Below are 14,140 nucleotides of genomic sequence, written 5' to 3'. Positions count from 1 at the left end.
CTTGTGGCACAGGAGCCCCAGAGCCTGATCACTGGTACATCCATAGTCATACATTTGGGTGGGGAGTCTGTGGAGTGGTGAGGATGTGCTCAGAGGGACCAGGACTCTCAGAAGTGGGAGGTACAGATGGTAACCTGGAGAGATTGCTGAGATAAAAAGTAATGTCTCTGCAGAGACCATGCTAAATTGCACCGGGGATCAACACATCAGCTCTGTGCAGGAAGGAGACATGTTGTTTTCCCATTCTGCATATATAAGTTAGTGGTCAAAAAGATGATAGATAAATAGACAGATAGATAGATAGATAGATAGATAGATAGATAGATAGATAGATAGATAGATAGATAGGGATATAGTTCTGTTCCAGACAGGTGTATGTGTAGCCTCTGGTGTCTGGAGGACATAAAAGGCTCTCCAAGAACTTACTGGAGATCTCATCAGGACTCTCAACCCAGAATTCACTTATCTAGATGCACCTGCACAACATAAATACAGGACCTTCCTCAATATTCTTGGAGAAATTATAAAAAAACCAAAAAACCAAACACCAACAACAAACCAGGACACAGCTAATAAATAAATCAGGTTTAATCATAAACCATGTACATATTTATAGATAGGGAGGGAGATGTGGTCAGAAAGGTGCTGCCCTGGCAACAGGAATAAAAGAACAGTGTATTTTACCAATACAGTACCAATGAAGGGTGGAGTTGATAAATGAATATGGGATTTTGAATCCCAGAGGCTAATTTTTACAGGCAATCATCATTCTTGGTTTCCTGTCAAATTATAGCACAAACTAGCTCACAGCTCTGCCCAGAACACAGCAAAGCAGATGTAGCCAAACACAGAACTTGAGGGTGAGGGAGGGACAATATATCTGAAGGTCTTTCTGAGGTATATATAACATGTATATTCTACTGTTGTTTACTGTCTTGGGGCCATGCTTTGCCCACAGATTTGTGTGCACACATCTCATTCCAGTCAGCAAGAGTGGCAAGCTCACATTTGAGACAATATATTGGACTTTGAGGGCATACAGGAGCTCATCTAACAACAGAGCCAGAAGCAGAACAGGGAGAGAGCTCAAGATAAGGAAGGCTGTACTGGGCTGAGAAAGGAAAGAAGGGAATGGACAGCCCCAGATTTATCTGATCAGTCAGTTAGATCCTGTTTGAACAGGACAAAGTTTCTTTTCTGAAGGACTTCTGCAGTGCAAATGTTTCCATCAAGGCAACCTTTACTGGACAGTGAGGGAAACCATGAGCAAAATTACTAGAATCGTGTCAGCAGAAGAAATATGAAGGAGCTGGCTCTATAATCATTCTGTTCTTATTTTTGAAAAAGAATCCAATCCTGCCTCTGAAGGGTTCTGTTTCTACACATAAGTTTGGTCACTCTTGGCTGATACAGGCAGAGGAAGGAATCATTACTCCAGTGGCCAGCAAGGCAAAGGGTGGCATTTGTATTATGATACTCAGAATTGGTGTGGCTGCTTTGAGAAGCAACACCACACCAGGCTTGCAAAACAGCCAGATGCATTGGCTTTTTGCAGAAAAATTTCACTTTCAATCAATGTACATGTTAGAAAGGGTTACAGATGAAAACCACCTTTCACTGGTAGAAAGCAGACACTGTTTAATATTAAATGCACTTGCCACCTGATTTTGCTAAAAACCCACCCCCAGACAATAAAAAACCCCAACAAATCCCAAATAAAATCTATAATACAAACCAACGTTCATGTCAATGTCAAATGGTAACTATCTTAACAAACATAAAATCAAGTTCTTAATGCAGGTGCCCTCAGAAGTGAGTGAAAGTCATGTGTCCACATATAGAGTCCACTCCCAATCTGGGGATGCTCAGTTAAGACTGCTGCTCTTTGAAATGCAAGTCCCACTTTTTGAAAGGAGAGCTCCACACATGCATGCACATGGGCACACAGAGATACACACACACACATAACCTCCTCTCTCTTAGCAAGAGCTGCATGCTGGGTGACTGTTACTCCCTTCTGTGCATTTTTGATCTATTTTCTTTGCAACAATGAGGTTGAAATGTCTTTACTTCTCAGGACTGTGTTTTTCAAACAAAAAGAGGAATGACCAAGGAACTACATTACAAAGACAGAAAAAAATGCACTCGTATCTCAGGTGTATGATTATTCCCAGTCATCTTCAAGGATGATGTTATTTACATTTGTGACTCAGCAGAATCCACAGGAAGTTATCCTTTCTCCATGCTGGGTTTTCTCTATAAACCCCACAAGCCTGCTCTTTGCTTCCACAGACCGTTTTCTCTTTAAGGCACTGCATGTGGATGTTGTCTTCAGACAGAAGAGCAAGCCTCCTTCACTGGACTGTGCATTTCTCTCTCTCCCTGGACTGACCTTCCCTGAGCACTTTTGACTTGATGTACTTCAGGTCACTGTTGACGCTTGGCCGGCGAGCGAAGGGAGAGATCATTCCGTAGGCATCCATGTCCTTGACTCGGCGCATCCGGAAGGATTTCTGTTGGAAAGGGTCACCATACTGGATGGAGATTTTCCTGTGCAGTGAAGGGCTCATCTCATGAGGTAGCTTGGCCATGCTGAAGAGGACATAGAACATCTCATCCACATTGGTGTTCTTCTTGGCTGACACTTCGAAGTAAGCGCAATTTTCATCGCTGGAGACGAGATTCTCACCTTCATCAGTGCGTACCTTGCGGAAGATTTCGCTGTGGTCATTTTTGTTGCCACAGATCACCATGGGGAGGTCAGCTGATACCTTGGTCTTGTTCTTCAGGCAGGATTTGACCTCAAGGATCTGTTTCTGGAGTCGCTTGACCTCATCAAAAGATTCTCTGTTGTCCAGGCTGAACACCAGGATGAAAACATCCCCTGCAATTAAAAGAAAAGATACTGTAAAAACTTTTTGGTCACAGCCAGTTTCAGAGGAGCAATTTTTTAAAAGGCAATTCTTTTATTTCCCTCCTTCCCATATTTTTTGCTTGGTCCTTTGGCACATATTCACTCAGCTTGTACTTTTCTGATTCAACTCCCCACATCTTTCTATAGTGCTATGGAAAAGACTTTTGGCTATGATGTTACTCCAGTCATATCCAGTTGCATTCCTAGTTTACGCTGGGCTGGCAAGTTATTGCCTGTTTTTATCTCTTATACAAAGATGTTTCTATCTCAGCTCTGTTGCATTTCCCTTCTTTTTATTTCCTTTTATTTGTATCTCTGTGTAAAACACATCCTGTTCTGACAGCAGAAAGAGTGAAGAGCTGGTAGCCACTCAGCCTTAACCCTTTGATTAGACAATACACAAAGCAACACCTGAATTGAAGGTTTGCAGCTAATCAGTCCTGAACACCCAAGTCAGGAACGAGAGGTTTCTCAGTGCACTCTGCCCTCATTGCATTTGCTCAAGAGAAGCAGACCATGAAAAAAACTTAATACATAAATGACACACATCCTCCGGTATTTCCTTTTGACATTTTCTGACTTACAATTCTTTTTGCAAGTAGAAAATAAGGCAAATCATTGCCTGTGGAATGACATTTTTGTCGAACATGCTAAGAGAGCTTTCAGGGACTAAAGAGCTCACATTTGCATCCCAGAAACTGGCTCTAGAATTCCACTGAATATGGATTGTAGCCTTGTCAGATGTGAACGTCATGTTGTCTTGGCCAGTTAGAAAGGTGGATAGCGAATCCAGAAAGAAGGTTTGTTGTGAGCTGTGGCCAAATATACATTTACTGTCACTTTTATAATTCAATTCAAGAATATATTTTAGCTCACAACAGGAATGGCTTGGCAGTGAGAAGGTGCAAAATGATCCCACCATTTCCCTTTCTTTTCTCTTTAAACACATTTGATTAGATGCAGACTAAGGAGAAAGAGAAAAGTAAAGTTATCCTTTTACTAGAATATTAAATCAAGGAAATCGGGCTAGAAATTTTAGGAATAAAAAATTCCTTGGGATTTTCTTGGTTATAATTCCCTTTCTGTGCTTTTTATATTTATTTTTCACTGTATATGTCCAATAACAACATGTTTAATTTGCCCTTTGCTGCTCTTTGTACCCACAGAATTGCTTTCAGCCATTTATGTTTGACATCAATAAAACTACAAAGCAGGAGGGGAAGGAGATGGATAAGGGAAAATCTCAATTTCAAACCTTCACCCACTGGATTTCTCCAATGTGGCTAATGCATTCATTATAGTTCTGGGAACATGCCAGGAAATATGTCTCTATAGAAATGCATCTTGCAGCAAATCAAGCTGTCCCTTTAGCCCTCTCCCAAAAACACCCATCTCCAGGCTACACTTTCCAAGCTAATGTCCATCCTTACGCCCTTCCCCTTGACTTTCTCACCTGTTAGGATGGAGAGCCTCCTCATGGCGGGGAAGGGGTGATTCCCAGAGGTGTCCAGGATGTCCAGCTGGTACATGTCTCCGCGTATGTTGTAGACCTTGCGGTGGAAATCCTCGATGGTGGGGGTGTACTGGTCCTCGAAGCGGCCGTTGAGGAAGCGCGAGACGATGGAGCTCTTCCCCACCCGGGAGGCTCCCAGCACCACCATGCGGTACGAGTTCTTGGCCGGCACGCTCAGGTTGCAGTTGCCACCAGACATGGTCTTCATCATTGCTTGGTCCTGAAAGAGGAAATGGCAGAGTTGGAGGAGAGATCAGAAACCAGATGGTGGTTAAAATAAGGCAGCTCCTCACCACAAGCTTGCCGAAGAACACTCTGGAGCATAGTCGTGCAGAGCAATCAATGGTCCATACAGAAATTTTTCCACTGGCAATGTGCAAACTTTTTCAGTCTCATTTTCAGGGAGTGTTTATTTTTTAATTTGTTTTGGTTTTATTGTTGTTATTCTTTCCTTTCTTTTAAACCAATATAAACATGAAGGCGTTTACATTGAAAATAACATGCTTTTGAATTGTAACTTGCTGTTACATTTAAACATTAAGGGCTGAATTTATCATCTGAGCTTCGACTGAGACACCAGGTTCCTTCCCACCATCTGCATCACTTACACATTACCAGATTTTTCAGTAGAACTTGGTTCTCATTTACATACATAAACACAGAGGTCAGATTCCTCAATATATTACAGCCACTGCAGCTGCCATTAGAACTGGATCGCTTCATTTGGTTGCCTAAATAGGAGCTGCACATAGCACTCATTTTCTGGGATCAGCCAAAAGTCAGACAGAAACAAGAATCATGCTTAACATCAGTGCAAGCTAGACATCTCAGTAACTTTAAATAGCTGGTCCCATGCAATATTTATTGTTGATGCAGGGAGCATGAGCCCCAAAATAGCACTGGCTGGTGATAAATTCAAGGATCGGTGCCTCCAGTGACCTTTTAGCCAGATTTTAGTTCTCTGCTGGGACTGGTAGTGTGGGAACTCTCTATAAGCAGATGGTCTTTGTTGCAGCAGGATGGTTGTCAATGGGTGGAACTGCAGAAACACTGGTTTTTTAGGATCTCCAGTCTTTATACATACAGGTGTTGTGGGTGCCACTGGCTTTGCTAAGCACGGGTGCTAAGTACCAGTAGAAGAAAAGATGAAGGACAGACATCTTGAATAACTATTGGAGAAGATTTCTAACTCATGACATCTAAAATGAGTCTAGAGACCCTGGAGATTGCATTTTGACATAGCACTCAGATGGAGGAAACTTTGGTAGGAAAGAAAAAGTGCTGCTCAAACCTTCAAATTAACTAAGTGCTGAAAGAAAAATACAGTCTCTGTATAGGGAAAACTGACTGTTACAGCAAAGGAGGCACACTTGGGACAGAGTTTATTTTGGTTACTAGGCTCTTATTAAAGAATAATCAAGTTCCCACTGTGCCATTTATTTAACTTAGGTGTTGTTTATTTAATATTATAATGCAAGTACTTTATGTACACTGAAAGATAATTTCTGGGTCCAGATCTGGATTCCTATCTTTCCCTTGAGTGACTTTTATCTTCCAAGCTTTTATGTAGCTGACAATTATCTCAGGGAAGAGCTTAAAATATTTTACTTTGTTTAATATGTGCTAAGCACCAAAGCAGCAGTGAAGATACAGTCACTGCTAAATAAAGAAGTCTCTGGAATTCTGATCCAGCATCATTACAAGCTCTGTGCTACAGCCCAAGGAAACAGCAAAACACGATTATTTATTATTATTGCTATAATTTGTGGCACAACAATGGTATATTCCATCCTTCCTAATGCATAAAAGAAATTGCACTGCTCTCCTCAGAGTAGCTTACACTCTGAATTACATTCAGAGGGCAGGACAGCTTAATATTAGAGCCAGATTAATGCCAGAACACAACTTTGGATGGACACACACATGCAGAATTATGGTACTTTTGGGATTACTGTGGCAGAAATGACAGCAAAGGAGCACAGCTGGCATTTGAACTGGACTCTGTGCTTTGTTTACCACAGGACCTATCTCCAGTAGTGCAGAAATACCATATTCAGTCTCTGAAACATTGCCATGTACACTATCCCACAGTCCAACACTGTTTTGCATCCATGGGCAGACAAATGGAAAAAAAAAAAACCAAAAAAACTTCCTTTCACCCTCTCAGGCTTATTTATCTGGCAGAGAAGAGCAGGGAAATAGATGAGTTGTAAAAACTACAAACTACTTTACTGCCCAGGACCAGTATTTAGAGGTGAGGCAGCTCTTCAGGCCGTGATGGACCAGTGTAGCTGCATGATGGCAAGTGGACTGTGTGGTTTACACCTGCTGGAGAGCAGCTCTGTACAACTCAGTGCACAAGCATCTGGGAGAGAGCACAGTCACACATTTTGAGTGAATGCCTTTTTTGTCCTGTACAGAACCTGCACGCTGAGGGACCTGATCACTTCACACTGCCCTTGTTCCACCTGTCAAGGCATTCAGTCAAGAGGACTCCTGTGCTTTCTTAACTGCATTTCATTTCACTCAAAGTCAAAATATGCTTTCCAGCATTTGTGGAGCTGCTACTCCTCACCTCTGCTGCAAACCTGACTCAGAATGTGCTGTGAACGGAGAGCTTACATTTTTGTTTTGAGCCTTCTCATCCCCTCAGTCCAGTTTTTCTCTAGTTCAACACAGTCTGCCTCCTTTCCTCCTCAAAAAAGGAATGAAACTTCAGCCTTGACACCCAGAAGTGGCAGGGGCGAGCACAGGGGCTCGTACAGTGAAAAAGATTAAAGACAGAAGAAAGGAAACAGAGAGAGACCACATGTTCATGTACTAAGTAAAGCAAAATCAATCAGAAGAGAATGAGGAGACAAACAACCTCCAGCTGGCTTTAATCTACATCTTTTCCTTCCAGTTTATTAAATGCTTAAGCATAGATTAATTCCCAGTGGTACCTTCTGCTTAATGTACTGGCTCAATGCTAGAAAGTTTATATTAGTATTTTATATTGGTACACTGCAGGGATTTCAAAATGTCGTAGAAATACTGGCAATTAATGTTATCTCTAAATAACACTAAATAAAGGGAAAAGCTCATTTTCCCAAAAAGAGCTGAAACTGTGGTCCAAAATCAACATTAAACCCCATTTCTCTTGACTCCCTCTGTTATCCTCTACCTGCTAACAACCACTTCTCTTTTTATAGGCAGGCATTGTAATGAATAACAATGAACCTGCTTTTGTATGCTCTGGAGAGCACTTGTCTGAATGCCAGTGAGGTACTGACAAATTTGAGCCTGAGTACCCAAGGGGAGATACCTGAGGAAGGTATTCTTTATTCAACCTGCCCAGAGCTATTGCACCTTAGTTTTCCATTCTCCCATCAGGGTGTATGCTCTCCCTACCACTCCCCATTCATGAACAGACTTCTGAACCACCTCCCTTGCACTCCTCTGTCTTCAGCTGCTGGTTGTGCCTCTGCCACCCCAGAGTTAATCACTGCACCCAGCTAAAAAGGACACAGGCAGACACAAACTGTACCATGCACAACAGATCTGTCACTTCTCAATCACTGCTAGTGTCCCTGGAATTTTCATGCACACCAAAATCACTCCTGTGATGCTTGTTTCCTACTTTCACCGCAAACTCCGTGCTGATCCCTTACCTCTCTTCCTCAGGAGGAGCAGTCCTGGGTCTCGGTGCACTCTGATGAAGCTGACAATTTTAATCAGAGGTGGCTGCTGCTGTAAAAGGCTGTTCTTCTGTGGATCCCACGCTGCTTTTTCTGGGCTCAGTTCTTCTCCAGGATTTCCCAAGAACTTAGGAGGACTGGGAAGGACCGCAGGGCTCCAGAGGGCGTTTCCCCATGGATGTAAGAGCTGGATCAGGCAACCGACATAGGCTAAAGAAGAGTCTCAGAACCGGTGACAGTTTTTGCCTTTGGGCAGATGAGCTCTTTTCCTCACAGGCTCAGTTCAAGAAGAGGAGAGGCTGAGTCTCCCACTGCCTTTTCTTGCAAGTTGTACTCTGTAGGCTCTGCTGTAGGGAAATAATTTCAGGAGCAGCACCTACTCATGCCAGGGTAGTGGATGCATCCAGTTGGCCCACCCTGCCTTTGTGCCACCTCAGATCCTCTGCAGGAAGATCAGGGTGGGCATGGAAGTTGTCTACAGTGACTCTATGCTTCCCTAGATCTTGCCTGGCTCATCCCTCCCCACGAGCTTCTTCTCTTCTGGTCTGAGATTTGCTTTAAAGCATTCTCTCTCTAGGATAGAAGGGGCTCTTCTTTACATTTGCCTGTTAAGAATTTTTCCTTCCCTCTCTGCCTTTCTCCCTCTCTCTCTCACAACTACTGGCAAATTGCAGAATTTCCTTCTGTAGGACTCACAGATAATTGGCTCAACTCCTCCCTTGAAGTCAGTGTCAGACACAGGGGAAGGAGGGGTGCTGAGGGGGTGGGATTTTGTGCCTATTGGAAAAATCTTTTCTTTTCTCTTCTAAACAGAAAGTTCATGTGCACTGCAGACTGCACATTCCCTGTCTTTCCACCAGAGATCTGTATGCATGCATGTGTGGGGAATGAGTTACTGTATGTGCATGAGAGACACAGAGAATTAATTTACTTTGCAAGCTGTAAATTCATAAGCTGTTTCTAAAAGCTCTATTCTTCTGTGCTGATTTTTCTGCTAGACAGCAGCAGACTGACTCATTCCTCAAGTAGGGACTTTCTGTCCATAATTTCTGTAAATCTTTTGCTGTATGGAATGCTTTCCCCTGTTTGCTCAACCTCAAGACATTTATATTAGAACGGCTGGTTGGTTTGATTAAGAAATAAGAATAATGTGTAACTGTTGTTCTTTCATTAATATTTCAATAAATGAAAAACTAAACTAGGGATGAGTAATAGAAATGTTAAAAAGAGTCAAACAAACTGAAGGTGTGTGGAACTGAGGCTCAGGAAAAAGCGAGAAGCAAACTAAAAATAGGGTGAATTCAAGGCATTTGTTCAACCCCAAGTGAAACATTGCATTTGCATTGCTGATCTACTTGAATTTTTCTCCTTTTTGAGCTGAAATAATAGTTTAGATCTATGAGCTTATTTTAAAATACATCGAAAAGCTTGATTTTGAAATATTTGAAATTAAATACTTCAGCGTTTCCGACTTTAAACTCCTAGCTGGGGGTGGGGCAGGAAACGAAGAAAAACACAGAGATTTTCAGGATATTTTGACAATAAGAAAGTGGGAGTGAAGCACAGTTTTCCAAATGCAAATGCAGTTTCAGGTCTCCCACAATTATCCCTCTTTTTTTTTTTTTGTTTCCCTTGAGAAATTTACTCTTTGTTGAATGCAAAGATTCTTTCAACTACTGGGTATGTATCATCTCGAAACCTCCTCCCCTCACCAAGTCCTGCAGCTCTTGAGGAATTTCCAAGATGCTTCACTTTCTCTCCTCCTTTTCCTCCGAGCACAGGGATGTTTCTGTTGCCACCCTTGGAATAAAGCTTCCCTCCTTTGCCCATGTTCCTGGTGCTGCACAGAACCCATCCACAGCAACCACTGAGGAGGGCTCCACTGTGCAGGCACAGCCTGACACGCCTGTGAGTGTCTCTGTGCTCCCAGACCTCAAAGGATACAGCACAGGCTGTGGGATGAGTCCAGCTGGAACTGTCTGTGAGAGGAAGCAGCTCCCACTGAAGTCAGGGTCATCCTAAGCAGGATGTGCATCTGGGGACTCACAGGCAAGCACAAAGGCAAAACAACATTGATCAAATTTGGGAAGCAGCAGCTCCTGCAAACAACTTCAGACTTGGGAAGAAAGGGCAGGAGGTGGCAGAGCACCACTGAAACATTGCAGCAGTACTGAACTGGTGTTGGGTCATGAGCAGAACTAAACTCTTGTGGGACCACAGTACCAGGTCTCCTCTGTCAGCTCCTGAGCCTTTTGGCAAAAGGTGGGGGAGTACTTTCATGGCTCAGACAAATTTTTGACATAAGATATGATGATTCCCATTTCTAAGTCATTAGTTCAGATCAAACCTGGACCATTTCTGGTGTCTTGCCAGCTTCTGTGTAGCTTAGATCCAAAAAGAGTGACCAGCATCCTGATATCATTGCCATAGGAGCAGGAATGGCCACAAAACCCAGCAAAGTGAAATCCTATGGTGCTATAGAAAATAAAATATTCTTTCCTCCCTATGGCTCACATGTCAAGTGAACTGAGTTCTCTACCAAGAAAGAAGAGTAGTCATAGTGGAGACCATCTCATCAGCCTGGAATTTCAGCCTACTCAAACTCTTTTGTAAACCAAATGCAAAACTCTTGGCTAGCTGGCTTCACCCAACCCAAACTCCTACTCAGCTATTCTCTCCAGCATTTCAAGTAACCAATTGAGTTCCTCAAATGGTAATAAAATAAAATAAGGATATTCTTAACTAGGACCTTAGCTTTATTTAATCTCTTATCGAACAGCCAGTAAAATAATACATTACTTTTGAAGTAATAACTTTTGAAAGATAATTGCTAACTGTGAGGTTTCAGAGGCTTGAAAGATGTTGCTGTAGCTTTTTGGGCTGGTGGTTTTTACTTCATTTCTTCTGGTGTGCTACCAGTTAAGGAGCTGACAAAAAGCTGGGTTTCATGCTTTGCCTCAGGGCTCAGGAGACTAGAGGTAAAAAAATCCCTACTTTTTCAAGGACATCCAAGGAGTTGCTCTGGTGGAGAAGTCACATTACATCTGCCCTCATCTGAGGAGGAGGGATGGCAGCACCTCTTTGCTTTGAGGGTTATAAAGGGAATAAGTGAATCAGAGAGACAAAGTCTCTGCCAAAGCAAGAGAAGTTCCCAGTCTCAGCAATTTCCTCTGGTTAGACCATCAGCCTTTCTTAAATCTTACAGATATTTCTCAATTTAAAAGCCAGGCTAGCAATGTATTATTCTCTAGAGGCATTTCTCCCTCCCACTCCAGTCTGTAAAGAAAGCCTAAATGAGGTTTTTATCCAGCTAAGGCTGCTTAGGAGGATGATAGGCACTGGCTACAGAGAACCACCACTGCTATGAAACTCTGTTCCTGCCTTGTTGAATGACAGGCTGGAGGGAAGGGATGCCATCCAGAGGCACCTTGACAGACCTTAGACATGAGGACATGTGAACCTCATGAAGTTCAATAAGGCTAAATCCATGATCTTGCACATGGGGTGGTCTCAATAGGAAACACAGGCAGGGCAGGGAGTGAATTGAGAGCAGCCCTGGGGAGAAGGACTTGGGGGTATTGGTGGATGAGAAGCTTGACATGACCCAGCAATGCATCCTCACAGCTCTGTATCTTGGCTGCATCAAAAGAAGTGTGACCAGCAGGACAGGGGAGGGGATTCTGCCCCTCTACTCAACTCTTGTGAGACCTCACCTGAAGTGCTGCATCCAGCTCTAGAGTCCCCAGCATACTAGGGACATGGACCTGTTGGAGTGGGCCTAGAGGACCACAAAGATGATGAGAGAGATGGAGCACCTCTCCTGTTGTCCTGGTTTGAAGGACAGGTGTCTGCCAATAAAGGCAGAAGCTTCTTGTTGAAATGGAAAATGTAAACCCCCTCCCTCCAAATAATTTTGAAATTAAGGGGCTCTCAGGCAAAGATATGGGAATTAGGAATAACAGTTATTTACTGGGAAAATTAAAATAGAAATGCAGTATTACAAAGAACAATCCCAACCCTGACAGAGTCAGAATACAGCCTGACACCCTGTCAGTCAGGGTGTTGGTAGCAGTCCCATTAAATGGTGGCTACAGTCCTCCTGTAGTGGCAGATGTGGTTCAGCTGAAGCACTGCTCCTGTAGAAAAGTGCAGTTTTCCTCTGATGGTCCAGGGATGATGTGGAAAGGTCCAGTTTTCCTCTGGCATCCAGTGGAAAGAAGGTATCTTGTTGTCCAAAATGTCTTATCTAGGTAGGAAAGGCTTGGCTCCTCCCCCTGACTGGAGCATCTCCCATGGGATGATGTAATTTTATCAGTCATGCAGTGGGACTCAATGGACCAGCAGCAGATAATATGATTGCCCCACCTGGTCTTAAAAGTGGCCCATTAACAGATGGTATGTGCCACAGAGATAAGGGTCACTACTCCACCCGGCTTCAACAGATGGTGATAGAATACACTTTTCTGGCCACATCCTCTATTGCAGCCCAAGACACCTATGAAGCCTTAGAGTCTCTCCTTTCCTGGAGAAGAGAAGGGATTCCTTATAGCACCTTCAAATACCTAAGTAAAGTCTACAAAAACGGAGGGGGAATAGGACAACTGGTAATGATTTCAAACTGGAAAAGGAGAATTTTGTATTAGATTTAAGGAGAACAATGACTATGAGAGTAGTGAGGCACTGGAACAGATTTTCCAAAGAAGTTGTGGATGTCCCATCCCTGGAAATGTTCAAAGCTAGGTTAGCTGGAACTTTGAGCAGCATGGTCTAGTGGAAGGAGTTGCTGCCCATGGGAAGGGGGTTGGAACTAAATGATCTTTAAGGTCCCTTCCAAAAGGAATTGTTCTGTGATTCTGTGCTTTGTTGATGCAATGGCCATTGGCACACATAGCTGTTGTTTCTGATGCCAGCATGCAGGTCCTGCCAGCTCATCCATGGGGCTGCCTCAGCTGTGGAAGATGCCACAAATTGTGCAGTTGTGACTGGTAGAAAAGACACCCTTGTGGCTTTTGGCCCTGCCTAGACTGTGGGTGAGCAGAGTGGAGGACTACAGAGGGAGAGTGGAGTGAAGTGAAAGAATGTGGCAGAAAGAGGCTGGGTAGGAAGATGTACACAGGAATGGGAGGAGACAAAAGGATCTCAGAGCTGATGTGTGTTGCACTAACCACCTGGTTCCAAATGGTGAAGAACTAAATGAAGTGTCTTACTGTATGGGGAGGCACAATTGCACCTCAGACCTCTCCAAGGAGTTTCCTTCTCCAGAGAATGGTGCAACTCTTCAGGCATCACACATACTGACCACTCTGGCACCAGGATGCAGGGCAATGTGGGCTCATAAAGCCAAGTTTCACTGCCATGAGTAATTTAATACCTTCTGCAGCTTCAGGCACCAGCTGTGGCTGGAGACAGAGGCTGATGTGCTGGGCTGATGCAGCAGGACCAATCTGTTTCTCTCCACCTTAAGGCAAATGTCAGAATTGACAATCACATGCCATTCATCTCTGGTCAGAATTAGTTCAAGACAAAAGATGTTCCAAGCCTTTTGTCTCCTCTTCAAAAGCAAATGCGATGGAGATTAAATATTTAAACCACTTTTTCTCTCTCTTTTCCCATTCCTTTTCACTCTCCTCATTATTCAGTAAAGCAGACTCATTTTTCCACCCCCTCACCTTCCTTCCCTCCCTCCCTCCCTCCCTCCCTCCCACATTCATCCCTCCTGCTTGGTGCTCCTCCCTTCCAGCAGTGCTGAAAAGTTAGTGTTCAGGAGCCAGTAAACTGCAGGTACCAAGCCATATTCTGAACAGCAAATAGATGAGCAGCTGATTTGTTGCTGCTTCTGAATTATCTGTAGCTCCCCTTCCATTTAAACTCAGTGAAGGGCTCTCCAGGGGTGTTACAGTGACTGGGAAAATAACTAATGATTATTAGTTATGAGTGAGAACAGCAATACTTGAAAGAATGCAGCTGGAGAAGGCATACAATTTAGAAAGTGGTGGTTTGACTTGTATTCTTGGTCCTGTCACAGAATTTGTGCAT

General features: G+C 43.4%; 1 protein-coding gene across 1 annotated transcript; it reads right to left on the bottom strand.

Annotated features, from left to right (window-relative positions):
* Positions 1-570: 570 nt before the first annotated feature.
* On the bottom strand, positions 571-8,837 carry RASD2 (RASD family member 2). Its single transcript, XM_056482266.1, has 3 exons — positions 8,078-8,837; positions 4,368-4,647; positions 571-2,884 (listed from the first exon to the last, which is right to left on the bottom strand). The coding sequence occupies exons 2-3, from the start codon at positions 4,636-4,638 to the stop codon at positions 2,355-2,357; spliced, it is 801 nt and encodes a 266-aa protein (XP_056338241.1). The 5' UTR covers positions 4,639-4,647; positions 8,078-8,837; the 3' UTR covers positions 571-2,354.
* Between the last annotated feature and the right edge of the window lie 5,303 nt (positions 8,838-14,140).

Source organism: Oenanthe melanoleuca, chromosome 1A, assembly GCF_029582105.1.
Source record: "Oenanthe melanoleuca isolate GR-GAL-2019-014 chromosome 1A, OMel1.0, whole genome shotgun sequence".
Taxonomy (NCBI): domain Eukaryota; kingdom Metazoa; phylum Chordata; class Aves; order Passeriformes; family Muscicapidae; genus Oenanthe; species Oenanthe melanoleuca.
The sequence above is the reverse complement of the archived record's forward strand: the minus strand, read 5'-3'. Positions and strand labels throughout refer to the sequence as shown.